Here is an 18,222-nt window from a genome sequence, read left to right as displayed (position 1 = left end):
TAACTCAGAAACATGTGCACGGCCAAGCAGAACACCCTTTCTCCACGGAGAGACGAATGACAGACTGAGCGAAGGGGACCACATTGTGGAGGCAAAGGCTGGATCAGATCCCTGATGCGCGACAGACTTTAACGCCACAAACCAGTTAATGATCCCATGGAAAACAAACGGGCAAAAGACCTGAACAGACGACTTAGACCGTACATACGTGAACAGGCATTACACACGGGGACATTCAGCCTCATAGACACGTCATCATCAGCACCTCTCACGTGTGAGAGACACCGTTCACTGGTCAGAAAGCTCCGGGACGCCGTGGGGACGGTCGCACGCGGCTCGGCTCGGGGATGGGGATCTGGGCCGCCTACTCTGCACAGGCACTCACAGCCACCTCCCACCCAGCGGATCTCCGAAGGCCTCTCGGACTACGACCAGGCACGTTACTCACGGACACATCGTCTGTCGTTGCGACAGACGGCAGCAGTGGAAGGCCCGGTGTGAGCAGCCGAGAGGACTACGCGATCGTGGTGGGCCAACGGGTATCTGAACGGAGGGGGCAGATCCGGGAAAGGAGCGAGGGTCTGTGAGGCAGGGAAGGACAGGCAGCAAGAAAAGGAAGGCACCTGCCAGCTTCTGATGAACACGTAGAGACACTCTCTGTTCCTAGGTGGAAACACTGCCCAGTTGTACAACGTAGGAAAAAGCTACAGTACTAAGACAGTGGGACAGTGGTGGGAGGACAGATGTACAGATAAACAACAGAACCAAGAATCGAGAAAGAACCTTGCAACTGAAGTCTGTTCACTTTTGACAAAGGTGCCAAAATTTTCAACAAGGAAAGAACCACCTTTCCAACAAAGCGGGAAACACACATCTGCAGGGGGAGGAAGGCGGGCCCTCCCTCACTCCTCACACACGAGTTAACTCAAAATGGACCAAACTCCTCTGCTATAGCTAACACTATAAACCTCCTGGAAGAAAGAAACAGACGTAAATTGTGACCTTGGGTTTGGCAAAGCTTTCCTAAACACCGAGAGTACATGACAAGGGAAAAATAAAGGCTTTTGTGCTTCAAAGGGCACCGTCAAGATTGAAGATCACCCAAAGACAGGAGAAAATATTTACGAATCTTATGTCTGGGAAGGGCACGTACAAGAGCATGTAAAGACTGCCTACAGCCCAATGACAGAAGGACTAAGAATGCAAGAAAACAATCAGAAAAGAACAAAGCAGGGCACCTGGCTGGCTCAGTCAGGGGAGTGTCCAACTCTTGACAGCTCAGGTCGCGATCTCAGGGTCTTGAGTTCAAGCCCCAAGCTGGGCTCTGTGCCGGGCGTAGAGCCCACTTAAAAAAACAAAAAATAAAAAAGACCGTAAGTAGGCACGTCTCCAGAGCAGATATACAAATGTCAATGAGCTAATGAAAGGATGATTAACCACCAGGGAAAGGAAAATCATGGGCATCATGAGATCACTGGGCGCCCACCAGAATGGCTCCAGGGAGACAGGCCGACGAGGCCCAGGGCCAGGGGGAGCCTGGAGCCTCACAGCTGTTGGGGGGGAGCACAGCTGGTGTGTCCACTCCCAGAAGCCGTCCTGGATTTCCACAGAGAGACACCGTGTCCCACAGGTCCATCCCCCACTCACACCTGAAAGGAGACCACGTGTCCACGCGAGAAAGTGCGCAGGAACGATCACGGCAGTGTCGTCCACGATGGCGGGAAGGTGGGCCACCCCCGAAGGGTGGAAACGTGCTCTACCCACAGAAGACAAGCTCCCTGGCCATAACAGGGATGCTGCGTGGCCACAGGGATGAGCCCAGAAGCCTCGCGCCCTGTGAAGGACGCCGCTCACAGAACACCACCAGCCGCGTCCAGAACTGGCCCACCTGCGGACAGAAAGTAGATTCTTGGTTGCTGTGGCCGGGGGGCCACCAGTGGCCATAGGGAGCAGCTCCTGACGGTGTGGGGTTGCTCTGGGCGAGGACGGCACTCGAACGCAGACATGGTGATGGCAACACGGTCCTGTGAACATTACAACCCCGAAACACACACTTGAAATGAGTGCGTTGAAAGGGACATGAGGTATGGCTCAAGACAGCTGTGAACGCAAATGGAGTCAGTTACCGATGAGGAGGGAAGGGCGCAGGGTGCAGGAGGGATGGGGGCGCAGGGTGCGGGAGGGAGGGGGGTGCAGGGTGCGGGTGGGGAGGGCGCAGGGTGCAGGAGGGAGGGGGGCGCAGGGTGCAGGAGGGAGGGGAGGGCGCAGGGTGCAGGAGGGAGGGGGGCGCAGGGTGCAGGAGGGAGGGGAGGGCTCAGGGCAGAGGGAGGAAGGGGAGGGCTCAGGGTGGAGGGAGGGAAGGAGGGTAGACACTGCTCAGCAAGGGTTTGATCGGGAACCATGACCGTGTTCTACTGATCCAAGCAGCAAAATCAAACCCAAGGACTCGAGAAGACTCACAGACTGAGAGCAAACAAACGAAGCCGACCACCGTCTCTCCTTTTTGATGTCGTGTCAGTCCCCACACAGTCCGTCATCAGTTTGAGGTCACTCGTGTCCCATGATGCAGTGTTTGCGTAGCACACCCAGCGCTCCGTGCAGTCCACGCCATCCTTAGTACCACCACCAGGCTCCCCCAACCCCCCACCCCTCCCCTCTGAAACCCTCCGTTTGTTTCCCAGACTCCACAGTCTCTCACGGTTCATCTCCCCTCCGACTCGCCCCCCTTCCCCTGTGGTCCTCCACGCTCTTCCTTACGCCCCACAAGTGAGTGACACCATGTGATAACAGACTTTCCCGGCTTGACTTACTCCCCAGGCCCGTCCGTGGCGATGCAAACGGTGGGCGTTCATCCTTCCTGATGGCGGAGTCCTCCTCCACTGCGCCTGTGGACCACATCCTCCCTGTCCCTGTCTGTTGAAGGCACCTTGGCTCTCTCCACAGCGTGGCTAGACAGGAAACGACATGCTGGCGAGGATGCGGAGAAAGGGGAGCCTCCTGCACTGCTGATGGGAACGCAGGCTGGTGCGGCCCCTGTGGAAAACACGGAGGTTCCTCAGGAAGTTGAAAGTGGAGCTACTTTATGACCCAGCATCGCACTACTGGGTATTTACCCTAACGATACAAACGCAGTGACCTGGATGTTCACAGCAGCAATGGCCAGTGGCCAACTGTTCTCCAGAGAAGGACCCGATCATGGTGCAGGAAAGGGGACTGGATCTGGCCACTCTCGGGGAGACGCCCTCAGGCTGAGGCACAGAACGCAAGCTGCCACCCTGCAGCAGGGGTGCTTGGGCAGCCCCATAGATGAAGCGATCCCAAGCCCGGTTCGTGCACATGGAAGGTTGGAGCACGTGTCACTGCCGATGCCGTGCGGCCGAGCTCACTGCCCAAGATGGGGCAGGGCTGGTGCTGCAGCAGGAGGGTCTGACGTCGGGACGGTCTGCGCACAACCAGCACATCTCATCGCCTCATTTCCACGTACCAGCCCTCACTTGGAGCACGTCCTTGAAGGGACAGTGGAGTCCAGTGCAAGGACAGTACACAGAGGGGACACTGGGGAAGTACGGCAGTGGTCAGAAGCAAGGAAAGGGCGAACGCAAGGACTGGGGCCGGTGTGAACTGCGGCCGCCTCACAGATCTGGGGCACCCTGAGCCTCAGAACATACCAGAACGTTCAGTGGTTCTGGCTCTTGTAACCACAGTCAGAGCACAAAGACTCTAGGAACTCGTACTAGTAACTAGCATGGATGGGGAGAAGGTGAGGATAATCCTGACAACAGACGCAGAAGGAGGATGGCGTGCGAGGAGGGACAGCTGGCCGGCGTCACAAGCGGGCTCTGGAGAGCAGGTGCTGTGAGTGTCGGCGGCCTGTACTGTGCAGACACAAGCTTACAGGCTCCCCATCCCTCCCCACACGACCCACTGTGACAGACAACACACCAAACCCACCCACGCTGAGGGAAGGTCTGAGCATAGGTGGCTGTCATCCCTCACCGGTGTCACTTACCAGCTCAGGGGGAAAGCGATGTGTAGGGAATGCGGGGAAGGAGGGATGAGACAGGTTCTTTTCCCAACTGTTCTCTGACATTAGCGCTGAGAGGAGAGTGTGGAGCCCAGGGTCCCCGCAGCGTCCCCTCCCATCAAGAGACATAATTTTGAAAAAGTTCAGTCTCACGTCGGAAACGTCCTCCCCCAAGAGCTAAATACACCTGTTCCCTTGAGCCCCAGACAGAAGACTATGAACACACAGTGGGCTGAACGTGGTGTCCCTTTAGCGCACCCTACGTCATGACGGTGGCTCTAGGGCTCACCCGGTCTGTCTCACCTGATAAGCCGTCCGGATGCAGGTGGCCTGGACTGTGTGGGAGGGCCGTGTGCCCTGCCGTCCCTGGTCCTCGTGCTGTCCCCTCTGTGACGAGGACCACGACTGCCCCCCCAGACCAGCAGGAGGCAGGAAAGAGGCAAAGGGCGTCTGCTCTCAGGCGTCATCTGGGAAGGAAATGCACTGACTGAAGTCCATGGTCAACCACCGTCCCTGTAACTGGCTCCAAATTAAAATGCAGAAAATCAGGGGCGCCTGGGGGGCCTAGTGGGTTAAAGGGGTCAGGTCATGGCCCCAGGGCAGGGAGCCTGCTTCCCCTGCCCTCGCCACCCTCTCTGCTTATTTGTGGTCTCTGTCTCATAAGTAAATAAATAAAACCTTAAAAAATAATCACTTCGGTGAGGAAGCTCTTTCTGAACTGTACGTGTTTTGACGGACTACACGTCTCACACCTGAGACACATGCAACTACAAAAGATAGAAAACGGGGTCCTGGCACGGGGTGACTCCCACTGCCAAACCTTGGCTCTGCACACAGAGGGCTTCTGTGGCCCCAGGGGCCTGCACTCTGGGTTTGTGTCGCGTGGAAATAAAGTCTCCGGGGTGGGCCGAACGGACTCGGGAATTTCTCGGGCGAGAACTGAGTTACCTTAACACGAACCAAAGACACGGCTGAAGTGTGGCCTCTCACGCTGGTGGTTCCGCCCTCTACGGTCTCCGTGACCGGGAGGGTTACAAGGTACAGGAAACGTTTTCCCAGGTGAATGTCGACAGGGAATTTGGAGACTGAAGATGCAGACATTTAAAAACGGGGGGTTCTACCTCCGGGTTAATGTCTGGGGTCCTCCAGCTGCTCTGGGGCTGCAGGCATAAAACACCGAAATAACGCTAAACCCGAGGGCCCTTGGCGCCAGCTGCTCGAACAGGTGACCACCAGCCAGGAGGTGGGGAGGCCAAGGTCACAGTGCTGGCTGACCCCACGTCTGCGGACCCCTGCTTCCGTCTCGCCCTCTTGCCCTCACCACTGCCCAGTACGTTACTACTCCCTTCCAGATGCAGGAGAGCCGTACGCCGAGTGACAAAAGACCTCCGCTCCCCTCGCTGGGCTTGTGGCACAAGGTGAGGACAGTCCCCTCAAGGGGAAGGCGTCAGGCAGCTCCAGAAGGGTGTGGATCCCCTCCCCACCCACACCCTCTTGACGTGGCGCTCCGGCCGTCCTGAGACTACCAGGCTCCGGATACCCTGGAGTCGATTCCAGAACATTCTACCTCCCAGGTCATTAGAAGAAAACGGGTTCCCAGATCCCTCCCAACGCCGTAGTCTGGACAAGACCCAGGAAGACAACACGTGTATCACGCTCTAGCTACTGACAAAGGGGACCAGCGGTTTCAAACCCGTAAGGTCCCCCACTAGAGCGAAACAAATGGTAACACGGGGTGAGTCACAGTCTGGGCATCGTCTGCTTACTGGCAGGAGGCCTGAGCCCTGGCTCTGGGCGTCAGTCTGGCGGCAGCGGCACCGGCTGGCGCGGGGGCTCCGGGGTCCCACAGATGTGGCTGCTGTACGGGAACTCCCGCCCGTCCCGCAAGCTCACGGGAACTCCACTGGGAAGGGGCAGCAGGGTGCGGGCGGGAAACAAGCACCTGGTTTGGGGACCCCAAGCATGGAGGTACTCTGATCGCGGCATGGGGGGCAGCCCTCAGGCTCAAGGCCAGCCCCACTCACCCCTGCACCTCATCCTGGGGTAGGGGCTCTGTGTCCTGCCTGCCGAAGCCTGGGGTCAGTGGACCCACGCACCCGTCAGGACGTCTGAGTGGTGCCAAGCCTGGGCCAGCCGGAGCAGGAGGCTACAGCATGATTACAGGGTCACGAAGGGATCCGCCACCACCCGGGAGCCCTGGCGGGTGACCAGTCAGTCAGGGGACGTCTCCACCGTCCGATGGCACCAATGCAGAATGAGGTGGGCTTCTCCACTTTGCTGCTGTCCGCACGCGTGTTCCCTGGATGGAACAGAGGGCAGGCGGGTTCCTGGGAGGACAGAGACATCTAATGATACTTCCGTAGTGTCACGCCATCTGACGGCACGGACGTCGGCACCCACCGGGCAGAGGGGCCTGAAGACTGTCACGAGTCCTGCCAGCAGCTCAGCCAGCTTCCAGGCACTCCGGTTCCTCACCAAGAACACCCCCCACGGCCCCCCCCCACGCCCTGTCCGGAACGATCTGTTTGCACAGGTTGGCGAGTACCAGCTCTCCGAAGGGACCTTCTCCACGGCTGGCTCCGGACTCTGCTTGTCTGCGTCTGCTCGTCCCTCACCCGCTGTCCCACGCCAGGCACTGCGGCTACGCGGATGGGCGGACACAGACCCCGCCCTCAGCAACACAGTCGTCTGGGAGCCCGGGCTGTCGTTCTCTGAGCGGGCAAGGACCTGCCAGTGGTCGTCCTGCGTCCTGAGCTGACGGTTGGCAACCTCAGCTCCGACACCAGAGGAGAAAGTCCCCGGGGACGCGTGGCTGTCCCACGTCTCCCAGAGGCAGGTCAGGTTCCTGATGTCCGGCTATGAAAACAGACCTGCAGGGTCCCCGGCACGGCGCCAAGCAGAGCCCCGCGGCCCAGAGCTGTGGGTGTCAGCGGTGTGCGGGGCACTTGGAGGGGCCCGGGATCTACGGAGAGAGACAGGGGCACGGCCCCCGCCCGCAGGGCGCTCAGGAACAGGGGAGCAGGGGCGGGGGCAGAGAAAACGCGCTCCGCCCCCTTGGCCTGGTTTGTGTCCCCATCTTGAACACCACAGCCTGGCTCCCAGGAGAAAGCGCAGGGCCGCGCGCTCATCCGGGACGCGTGACCTCTGCCTGAGGCCCGGCTGGAGAGCCCACGTCCTCGCTAGGGGCACAGCTTTCCCCCTCAGACACCCGGGCCAGGGCAGTCCAGCTAATGCTGCCAGGCCCTCCCGATTCCCCAGCGCCTCCGGCTGCCGTGCGCGCCCACCCGCGGGGGATAGGCAAGTGGCTCGCTGCCCGGGCCGCAGGGGCCTCTCTGCTCACAGCCTCAGCCTCGCACTAGCTAGCGCAGAGCCTGGGAGGGGCTGCACCCCCGGGAAGGCACCGCCAGTCCCTGCGCAGTGACGGCACGCAGTCCTCCGTCCACTGGGTTCAGAAGCCTCTTTCTACACAGACAGGCTGCTTCTGTGTCCCTCACAGTGTCCCCGGTCGGAGGGAGCACTGACCTGGGGGCGGGGGGCGAGCTCCTGCGCTGCCTGGCCTCGCCCTGCGCAAGAACGGCATCTCTGTGAGGATGCAGGGCGTCAAGGGGGAACCGGGGAAGGTCCAAGTCCTCACGCAGGTCAGACAAAAACGAAGGGGGAGCCTGGGGGCCTCAGTGGGTGAAGCTTCTGCCTTCGGCTCAGGTCACAATCTCGGGGTCCTGGGATCAAGCCCCACACAGGGCTCCCTGCTCGGCGGGAACCCTACTTCTCCCCCTGCCCTCCCCTGCTCACGGGAGCTGTCAAATAAATAAAATCTTAAGAAAAAAGCTAAATACTTGGTACTGTAACCCAAATTCTGAGCAGAGATGGAGCATCCGCCTGCCTCCCCCGGACGCAGGAGACCTGCACGGATGCGGACGGTATCGAGAGACAAGAACAGACATCCTTTCGAGTCTATAAACTTAAGTTACTTTATTACGCCTCTGTCCCGTCAGAAAACACCAGTCGCACCAGCTCCGCGAGACAGCACGTGACCGCGGGCAGCAGGAGCACGGGCCTTCCCAGCAGTCTCTGCGGGGACGTGGCGCGCCAGGCACTGCTGAGCCCCACGGCACGTCTTACAAGGAGATAAACAGGTATTGCACACCTTGACCTAAGCCCGATCCGAGAATCGAGGCAGCAGCACTGAGGACACGGCCCTGTGAGCTGCGGGTCCCGGGTGAGCGCAGGTCGGGCATCCCCATGACCAAGAAACACGTGGTTTTTGCAAATTTGTCTAAGGGACTTTCGATAAAAAATAAATTTTTAATTGCACGGTCATGGCCAGAACAAGAAGCGTGTGTGGGCCCCCACATCATGAGCTGCAATGGCCCACCTTCCTAACGTCTGCACTAAGGCTTCGCAGACTTACTCTGTGCCCGTGTTCATGGCCTGACGGACACCCACTGGGGGCTGCCCCCCTGGAAGGAGGTGCTGCCGCGGGGACACCGGTGTCTAGGAAAGGCAGAGAGGCTGGCGAGCTCTAGAAGTGGGGTGCCCAGGTCTTCCCGCACAGGTGCCAGGCTGCTGTAACTACCACCGGGCGCGGCATGCACAAGGCGACAGCCTCGGGACCCACCTCCAGGCGCCCAGCAAGGGCTGCTGCACAGGGAGCCAGGCCGCCAGCCTTGCCGTCCAGCCCTCAGCGCACAGCAGAAGGCGACGGGTGCCCGGCCTGGACACCCCCAGAAACCAGCCATCAGCCACAGAACCCACTGGCAACTCGGTCTACTTAAGACGGTTCTCCGGTCCAGACAAACCTGATGCCCACACACCTCCCTTGTTTGTCAAGGGAGCCACAGAGCGGGCACACACACTTCTTGTCCTCCTACAGATGCCCTGACCTACAAGCCTCGCAGGCCTCGCTGTCACGCACGTTCCTGTCAGGCTGGATCCAGTCCCAGGTGGAGGGCCCTGCCCGTGGTCTCCACGTGCTCTTACCGCCTGACACGCATGTGCACAGCGGGCCACAGGCTTCACGCAGGGCGCTCTGACGAGAGGCACAAACAGGACACCCTACCAGCCCAGGGCAGGTCTCTCCAGCTAAGCGGGACACCATGACTGGACAGGACCTAGGACACGCCGACCGTGGGACCAGAAAGACCACACTGGCGGCCACAGTGCCATGGATGGGAGCCTGTGGCCCAGCCTTCACCCCCCACCCCTCCTCGGTGCTGCTCAGGGCCCCATACAGGCAGGCGTGCAGGAACAGACCACAGCAGGCAACCGAGTCAGAATGGCAAAACCCCGCCCCGGAGGCAAACCGTGCCTTCTAGAACCCGCGGCGGCTGCGTGGCAATTTACACGCACGCCACAGTGGCTCGGACCTGGAAACCGTGCTGGGTTCAGAGTCTGTGCTGGGGGACCGTGGGGTGGGGGGCGCCGGCGGGCCCGGGGGCAGGAGCCGCAGCGTGCTGCGGTCTGGGCCCTGCGGCTACTGCCCCTTCTTGGGCGGCACCTGGCCGTCGGCCCCAGCAGGCCGGCTGCTCCTCGGTGCGGGCTCCGCGAAGTTCCAGTCCACGGGGTGCAGCAGCTGCTGCGTCTTCTTGTGGGTCCAGTAGGGGTTGATGACGAGCGTGAGCAGGCTGAGCCCGGCCAGGAAGAGCGCCAGGTGCGGCCGGTGCAGGCTGGCGAGCAGCCCGTCCCAGTGGCGCAGGCACACCCACCACATGTGGTAGGTCAGCACCATGCGGCAGTGAAACAGGTGCACCATTAGCCACTGGTTCAGCCTCCAGAGCCGCGAGTCCGACCAGCCGGCCTGTGGGCAGAGCACATGCCGTCAGCGCTCCACCCCTGCGTCCCCGCGCATCCCTGCACGTGTGTGCCCTCCTCTCCCCGGGGTTCCTGGAGGACGGAGCCGCCCGCGTGGACGCACGGACAGTGGGGCCCTTCCGCTGTCCCTCCCATGAGCAGCGTCCGATCTTCTCTCCAGTCTCCCCGCAGAGCCCACATGTAACCCAACCACACTCCGACCAACGAGCTCCCACAGCACCGCAGCCGGGAGGAGGGACGTGGAGGGAGACACGTGTGTCCTGCCTGGAGTTCCCACACTTTCTCCCCAGGGGCCCATGGACACAGGCAGATGCAGACCTTCCCTGAAACAATTAAATTTACACTCAACTGGTTTTCAAGAGTCAAAGCCAAAAGTGAACAGAGAACGTGACGGCCCATAAGATAGCGGATACCAAGGTGGGACCTCACCAGGACCAGGACAGCTGGGCACTGGGACAGCCGGGCACCAGGACAGTCAGCACTGGGACAGCCGGGCACCAGGACAGCCACACATCACATTCCAGCACCCCTCAGACCTCCCACAAAGCAGCCTCTCCAGCCTTCTCTCTGCTGAACCCAAGCTACAAAACCTCCCCCAGGAGCTCCGTGCTGCAGGTGGCCCCCAGGGTGGGCAGGTCTTTTTTGAGAAGGAGCTCTGAGCGGGCCCCAGAGCGTGGCCTCAGAAAAGGGAAGGGCTGCTCTTTAGGTGCGTCTGCCAAGTCCCGAAGGGGATGCAGAAAAGCCCGAAGTTGTTTTTAAACAACGAGGACGGACTCCTGACCTCTCACGGCATGAAAATGCGTCCACGTGGCTCTGACCTGGGAAAACAAGAATCCATGGGCCTGATGACTCGGAAAAAATTAACTAATAAAAACAGAAACTCCCCTGTTGTCTGAAATACAGTGAACTTACCCAAAAATAACTGCACAATACCTCCGCGTGGTCCACTACCTCAGAGCAGACGTACCTGTGTGTGTTTTCCAGTCGGCTGATGCCCCGTCAGTGTGACACCCCACAGAGGCATCCTGCCCGCTCCGGCAGAGTGTGAACACGAGAAGGACGGGAAGCGAGGACGGGAGGGCCCACAGAAAGGCCCGTGGAGGCTCCAACAGCGTGCTCCCTCTCTGGGCACGCATCCTCGGGCCTCCCGCGGGCAGCCCGCCGCGGAGTCCGCAGCGGTGCATACGGCTGTGCTCACGCAGCGCTCCACCTTCAGAGCCTGCGGGCAGCGTTTCCCATGATCACCAAGTACTTCATTTGCTCCAACCCTGTGTTTGGTGCCACTTAGGGGGGACCAGAGCCACGTGCTTCCCGTGGACCCTGCTCTGTGGGAGTGATAAACACGCAGGAGTCAGGGCCAAGGCACAAATCCAAAACAAGTGCGGCCCCTCCAGAATGAAGGGACAGGGAAGAAGCTGAGACCCGGAGATGAGTGTTCATCAGTCCTGACGGCCATGTGACAGGAGGACAAAACCAAATGTGTCCGCTAACTGGTCTCTAAAATCAGAGGGCGAGGCTACAGTTCTCTGAGGCTCCTGTCTGAAGGCGAAGCCACGACGGCCGTCAGCCCTCCATCAGCAAGAACCGGGTGCCCCAGCACTCCCGCGTGCTCCAGTCTGGTGAGAAACAGTGCGGACGGACCCTGCCAAGTGGCCCCATCCCAGGTCCACAGGCGGCGACGGACAGCACCCGGCACGGGCATGGGCGCACTGTTCACGTGCCCTCCTCTGACACCTACTGGTGGCACCGGCTGTAGCCTGGATGCACACAGGTGGGGACACCTGGCCCCAACTGCATGCATGGGCTCTGCTCACCTGTGTGAGCTCCACTGGACTTGGCTACACTGTTTCCCACGGGAACAAAGCGTATGTCGGCCCCGCACGGACTGCACCTGCAGAGCTCAGTCCATCACCCGCATCTCCTCCCCTGTGCCCGCCTGCAGCTGGCACAGCACCTGATTCCTACCAACGAGAGTGTGTATCTTCTGTGGGATTGTGCAAGGAGACCATAGGTACACACTGCTCTAGCACAGAAACGCAGAAGGTGTGACGTTTCCCAAGTCAGATGGCTCCGTGGGAGAGGAGGCTTCCCGTAGGCAAACTCTGGAGGACCCAGGACAGAGCACGCCTCAAGGCCACCTCCCCATCACTCCTCCTTCACACTGAGCAGCACGGACTCCGTCCCACTTCACCATTCCCCCCAAATTCACAGAACGAAGGTCTCTTCTCCGTTATTCCCCTCACTGCTAAAGTGGCCTTCTTAAATTATTAACGTTCATATCACAAATACAAACTCGTCCGCATACAGTAATTAAGTTCCGTTTGAAAACTGAGCCTTCTTCAGCGTAACTCGGGCACCGTCAGCTCGCGTGCCGTGTTACCACGTGCTCTGAGCAGGGACAGGGACAAAGTCACCGGTGACGGCCTGTACAGAGCCTGCTGGGTGCAGCTCTGGCTCCCGGGGCTAGCGTCGCATAGCACATGTGCCCAGACGCCGACACGACCCCACTCACAGCACGGCCCGTCCTCTGTGGGCGAATGTTACCCCGAGGTTCGAGTCCTGGGCCTTTCGTTCGCTGACTCTAACCTTCCAGAATCAGTCAAGAAGGAAATGCGGAGAACAAATCCCTGCCGGGGAAGAGCCGGTGGTGTTTGCGGACTCTGCGCCTGTCCTTTGCTATCTCAGCAAATCAGACCTGACGGTCCAGGATTTCCTGAACCCGGAAGCCCCACTGCGCACGACTCTGGCAGCTTCATTAAAAGCTTAAAATGATTTCAATACCGTAGGCCCCATTTATTTACATGTAATAGGAGGGAAACCTCAACAAGAAACAGCACATCTAGAAACCTGCCCTACGCTGCCCCAACCTGGGGTGCAGTTCTGGTGCTGGGGTCTGCTGGCTAGGCAGAGGGTGAGGTGTTAGGAAGCGAGCACAGAGATCCCTTCGTCCATCCTGCACAAACAGCACCCAGCAAGCTGTAGAGACAGCAGAAAAACCCAAAACCAAGTCTCTCTCCCGTGCCCACCCGCCGCTGGAGTCTGCCTTCGTCCCGAGGATGCCGAGGACCAGAGGCTGGTGGCCATGCCTGTCCCAGGCAGAGTACATAGAAGAGGTATCTGTGAAACCATTCAACGCTGATCACCACTAGGGACTGGCAAGAGACAGGGATATTTTTTCTTTCTCTTTTAAGATGTTCCTTTCAAAAACAACAAGAATTCCATAAAACTAATCGTCTATTTTCTTGAACACGTGCGTTACATCGCAGGCCCGTCTTAAGGCGCAGGTCCCTGCTGACCACGGCGGTCCAGCCCATCCCTGCAAGCAGGCCGTACAGGGGCACATGGGACAGGACCGAAGGACCACAGGCTGTCTGTCCGGCACGGCCTCCGACCACAGCCGACCACGACGCTGGTGCTGTGCTCATGGCCAGAGAACACAGGGAAGTCACAAGCTCTGCTCTCCATCCTCGGGAAGCCCCTCTCTGTGGGGAGGACACCCACAGGGAGAGAACGGAAAGCCGCAGGGCACGGGCAGGACACACTAGAGGTTCCCGAGTCACGGCCTCTTATTGCAACGACCCACTGCTGGACCGGTAGCCTCCGTGGTTGCTCAGAGGTTGGCTGGCTTGGCTTCCACTCCATTTACAGTCTCCAACCCTCCCCCAACCTTCACAGCCCAAGGACCTCAACCATCCCCAAACCCCGCATTCTGACGCTCTCTGCAGGGGCTCCATGGAGCGGCGGCTGCAGCTCCCAGCACGCACCCGGGTTCGCGGGCCAGCCCCAGCACCCCCCTGTGCCCGTGCTGCCCAGCCCGCCCACTCGCCGTGGTGCCCGTCCCTGCCCTCGCACGTCCTCCTGCAGCACCGGGCAGAGCCACCCCAGTCAACAGTGGCGAGGCCAGACACCAGCCCCGTGCCCTGCAAGCGTCTGCTGCGTGGCAGGGGTCCGCCCGCGGACATGGTAATTCAGTCCACGTTCCCGAACCGCCTACCCCAGGGGACCTGAAGGCTCCGAGGAGTCTTCCCGCTTCTCGATTTTCTCCTGAAGTTCACCATGGCATTAGGGACTGCTCAGGGACCTGAGCCATCCGTGGTGCCAGCATCAGACATCTGCTCAAGGAAAAGCAGTATTTCACGTTTCATACAAAACGCCCTGTGAACAGTGAGCCGAAAGAGACGGCAAGAAACGTGTGCTGAAGAAAGAACTCTCGAGTCTTGCCTGGACGCTTTGATATCAAAACGAGAATCAAGACTGGACGCAGGACCCACACAGGTTCCGAGAATATGCCTTCAGAAACAAGCCGCAGATGCCGCACAAGGGAGGGTGAGGGCCCGACGCCTGGGGCTGTAACACAACACCGCATCTGGAGACACAGCGCCATAGGGCACGCGAGCGGGGACAGACGCCGGGACACAGTGGGCGGGAAGCCGGACCCAGCCGCCCACAGACGCCCTGGCTCGGCACAAAGCCGCCTTGTGACAAATCTGAAATCTGAGAGAGGCTCCTGCGTGCGAGGAGCTGTGGGCCACCCTCAACATGGGGGGAAGGGACCCTCCCACAGCATAGGGTCAGGAGGTGACCCCAGAAGAGGGAGGAGCTGGTGCAGGTGTCCTGCACCCCAACTTCCCTGGGGGCTCGCGGAGGACTGGCCTCGGTCCGGTTGGTCCTGGAGTTCTGACGGGTCTATCAGGGTCCAGCTGCCCCAGCCCACGGGAAAAGAGGCAGCGGCTGGGCTGGCAGACGCTACGGCTTCCGCCCCCCACTCCAGCTGCACATGGAGGGGGCACACGGCCCGGTGGCCCACAATCCCCTGGGAGGGACAGAGCCAGCAGAGAGCCCAGGACTTCCAGCTGGGCTGAGCAGCAGGGTCGGGTCTGCGTGGGGACAGCATGCGGAGCCTGAGAGATGGGCCGGCTTTGTCTGACGCACGGACAGCAACAGCCTCGGGCAAGCGTAGACTTGGGCCAAGGTCCACCTCCAAAAGCTGACCCCACAGGACTGGGCGTAACTGTCAGGAAGACACAGGTCACTGAAGTCACGAGAATGGCGCACCAACAAAACGAGTTCAGCAGACACAGAAGATGCTTAAAAAAAAAAAAAAAGTCTCAAAAGGAAATCAAGGAGCTGAGAACACAGTAAAGGAACTGAAAATTTTACTAAAAGGCTCACCAACGTGAGCCCCAGTTCAACGCCGTCTATACCGAAATCACAATGGCGCTCTCTGCGGAAACAGGAGAAACCATTCTAAAATTCACAGAAAACGGCAGAAAACCACCAACAGTCATCTGAGCCTTGAGAGAGAACACATGGAGGCACCACACGTCCTGAGTTTGAACTGTACGACAGAGCTGCTCCCAACGGCACGGCGCTGGCGCGAACGCGGGCACCGAGGCCAGAGCCCAGAAGAAAGTCCACTGTGGACACTCAGCTCGTCAGCCACGAAGGGGCCTAGAACCTACAACAGGGAAAGGACTGTCCCTCCGACAGGTGGTGCTGGGAACACTGGGCCATGTTCCTACACCAGACGCTACAGTCAGGATGGGCCGAAAGCTCACACGAAGACGGAACACGAGCAGTCCCGGGAGGAGACGGGGACAGAGCTTCACGACACTGGTCTGGGCGACGACTGCCTGGGCATGACACCAAGGACTCGGGCGAGAGAGAGAGACGAGTAAACTCGGACTGCATGGAGCTGAAAGGCCCCAGTGGGGGGAAGGTACCCACAGACCACGTGAGCAGAACACACGGCTCTCCATCGCGGGAAAAGGACTACAGGGCACGAGGGGAGAGAAACCTCTGGTTTGAACACGGCACCGTGGACAGTTTGGAGGAGACACATGCACGGCCCACAGCCGCATGGAAGTGTCCAAGGGCACCAATCACCAGGGAGAAGCAAACAGAAGCCACCAGGGGCCCGCCACACGTGGCCAGGATGGCCCGAATCCATGACACGCAGGAGACCAGGGCGGACGAGCACGCAGACACCGGGACCGGCAGGCGTCGCGGGCACGGGAGGGGGCAGCTGGGGACAGGACAGCACACAGGTCAGCATCTCGGAGAACCACCCCATCACCCGGTCATCCCACTTCCGAGCACTGTCCCCAAACAACACCTGCCCCCAGGACCTTGAGGAGTGGCGAATGCCTCCCCATCTCACAGCAGCGCTATTCACCACGGCTAAGACGCGCCCCTACCCCGGGTCCCTGCAGCGGATGCACGGACACACCACATGGCTGCCTGGTCTGGGTGCGAGGGAGGCAGGGGACACTGATCCCCCGGCAGGGCTGGGAGCCTGTGAGATCCACAGCGATTACAGCGAGGGACACGGAGTTCAGCCGGGAGGAGCTCCCCACGGACTCCCGACACTGCGACTCAGTCTGGGGTGACCGCGGAGCACAGTACCCACAGAGCTGTCGTCCAGGCATGCTACAGGCCAGGCCCCCGCGAACCGCCGGGAATGCTCACCTTTAAGAGCATCCAGGACACGCAGGTGAAGGGGGTGCTGGCCTCCAGCAGCAGCGTGATCATCGCCAGGTAGTGGCCGGCTCCCAGGTTCACCACGGAGCCCAGAAAGCCAAGGAAGGCGAAGAGATGGTGGACGGCCAGGAACAAGTCAAACGTGCGGAAGACCGCGTTGGACAGGTGAACCGCCACGTTCTCGAAGAAGAAGAAGCCGGTGGCCGTGGCGATGTGGAACCAGCACCAGTTCTGCTGGCCGCGGGCCTTGTCGGCGTGCAGCACAGGGTCTGCCAGCAGGGCCCACAGGCCCGCCGCTGTGCTCTGAACGCCAAAGACGGCGCGCGTGGCCGCCAGGTCCCAGAAGACCTTCTCTCTGGCCGCCAGAGAGCGGTATGTGGCATTGAGGGAGGATGACAGCTGGTGACAGACCACGAAGACACCCAGGTAGAAGGCGAAGCCGGCGACCGCCAGCGTGGCGCGGACCTTCCAGGAGGTGTAGTCCAGGTCGAAGACGCTCTCTGCCGTTCCCCCCTCGCTCCCAGGAGTCATCGTCCTCGCGGAGTCTACCATGGGCGTCCCAGGAACACAGTGTCAGTGTGGGGGCCTCGGCGGTCCGCATGAACTCACAGAAACCTGCAGAAAGGACAGGTCACTCCACGTGGACAAGGCAGGAGCGAGCCCACAGCCCCCTCCAGCGTGACCGACATGCTGCTGTCGTGAAGATTTCTACACCCTCTTCCCCGTAACTGAAGGCACACAGACCCCACAAGAGAACCCTGCCGGGGGCCCTGCACGAGGCCAGGAGCGGAGCCAACAGCATGCACCATCCCGGACCCGACCGCGGGCCCACCCAGGGTCACGCCACACTCCCGGGGGTGACATGCGTTCAGTCACGTGGCTGCTGGTTCCACTGCAGCTTCCCGGCCAGGGTCATCTGCAGTCTGGAGGGCTGCTGGCGCCTATGGTGCCGGTGGGGGCACGGCCACGTGCCACAGCCCCGTGTCCCATGGGCTGGCTTCCCATGCCCGTGGATTGTGGCAGGTGCTCACAGACGCTCCATCATGAGCACAGCCCTTACCATAACCTAGGAGAGCCTGCATCCCTGATCTCGTCTGCTGACCTGCCACACGGCACCAAGTCCACCCTTGGTCCCCCGTGGGAAGCATGCGCAGGGCCTGGATCAGAGGGGGCGAGGGCGGCTGCGCACGCCCATCCATAGACCGCAGGAAGGACCGCGGAAACTGCTCTCCCCGCGGCTTGGTGCCGGGTTCCCACCCTGGACCACATCACCGTCAGGGCCACGTGCAGCTCTCCAACTCAAGTAAGTCTGCTTCTGACCATGAAAACAACTCCCTCCACTTCATCCATAAAAACATGAACGGGGCACGTGACCCAAGGGCTGTGGGTAGAGATTATCACTGCCCTGTTTCCAAAACTCCTATTCTCCTACCAATGGCTGCCTACGGGAAGAGAAAATATCACGAACACACTTACTAATCAAGAAATATGTTCAGCGGAAAATGCCGCTCACTATTCTCTGTAACAACATGAAAACAAAAGTTCATTTTTCCAATGCCCAGAAACATGAACAATCTCCTCTCACAACCAACCGTCTTCCCATCCCTACGCAGGTTCGACAAAACTTGGAGATCGCGTGAAAAGGAACCTCAAATCCGATTTCTGGGAGCGTTAAGAAGTGTCCTGCCTGCGTGTTCGAAGACAGCTGTCGTAGGGGTGACACTAGTTAGGAAGACAGAACGGACCCCAGTTACCCCTGGAAGAACGTGGTGCAGGTCTGTGCTCCCGGCCGATCAAGTCTGAGCCCGGCGCTTTCAGGACCCCATGCTGCACCCCGCTCCCCGCTCCTGCCCTACTGAGGCTTCTGCTTCCTTGGAAACCCGTCTCCCTTATTACTTCTGGGCTTC

At 60.0% G+C, this 18,222-nt stretch overlaps 1 protein-coding gene and 2 pseudogenes across 1 annotated transcript; all 3 read right to left on the bottom strand.

Moving 5' to 3' along the window:
• Positions 1 to 295: 295 nt before the first annotated feature.
• Positions 296 to 2,848, bottom strand: LOC116874927 (annotated as a pseudogene).
• LOC116874926 lies at positions 2,849 to 6,369 on the bottom strand (annotated as a pseudogene).
• A 3,086-nt stretch (positions 6,370 to 9,455) lies between these two features.
• Positions 9,456 to 16,925, bottom strand: CLN8 (CLN8 transmembrane ER and ERGIC protein). The gene is made up of 2 exons (XM_032869811.1): positions 16,304 to 16,925; positions 9,456 to 9,821 (listed from the first exon to the last, which is right to left on the bottom strand). The coding sequence occupies exons 1-2, from the start codon at positions 16,865 to 16,867 to the stop codon at positions 9,498 to 9,500; spliced, it is 888 nt and encodes a 295-aa protein (XP_032725702.1). The 5' UTR covers positions 16,868 to 16,925; the 3' UTR covers positions 9,456 to 9,497.
• Between the last annotated feature and the right edge of the window lie 1,297 nt (positions 16,926 to 18,222).

The sequence above is a fragment of the Lontra canadensis genome, unplaced genomic scaffold (genome assembly GCF_010015895.1).
Source record: "Lontra canadensis isolate GAN:19392208 unplaced genomic scaffold, GSC_riverotter_1.0 scaffold39, whole genome shotgun sequence".
Taxonomy (NCBI): domain Eukaryota; kingdom Metazoa; phylum Chordata; class Mammalia; order Carnivora; family Mustelidae; genus Lontra; species Lontra canadensis.
The sequence above is the reverse complement of the archived record's forward strand: the minus strand, read 5'-3'. Positions and strand labels throughout refer to the sequence as shown.

What these genes read in the sequence shown, in the direction of transcription:
- CLN8 (XM_032869811.1), bottom strand. Translation starts at nt 16,867, where the DNA reads ATGGTAGACTCCGCGAGGACGATGACTCCTGGGAGCGAGGGGGGAACG. An exon ending in TGTCCTGGATGCTCTTAAAG is followed by an intron (nt 9,822 to 16,303) that starts GTGAGCATTCCC and finishes CTCTGCCCACAG; the next exon opens with GCCGGCTGGTCGGACTCGCG.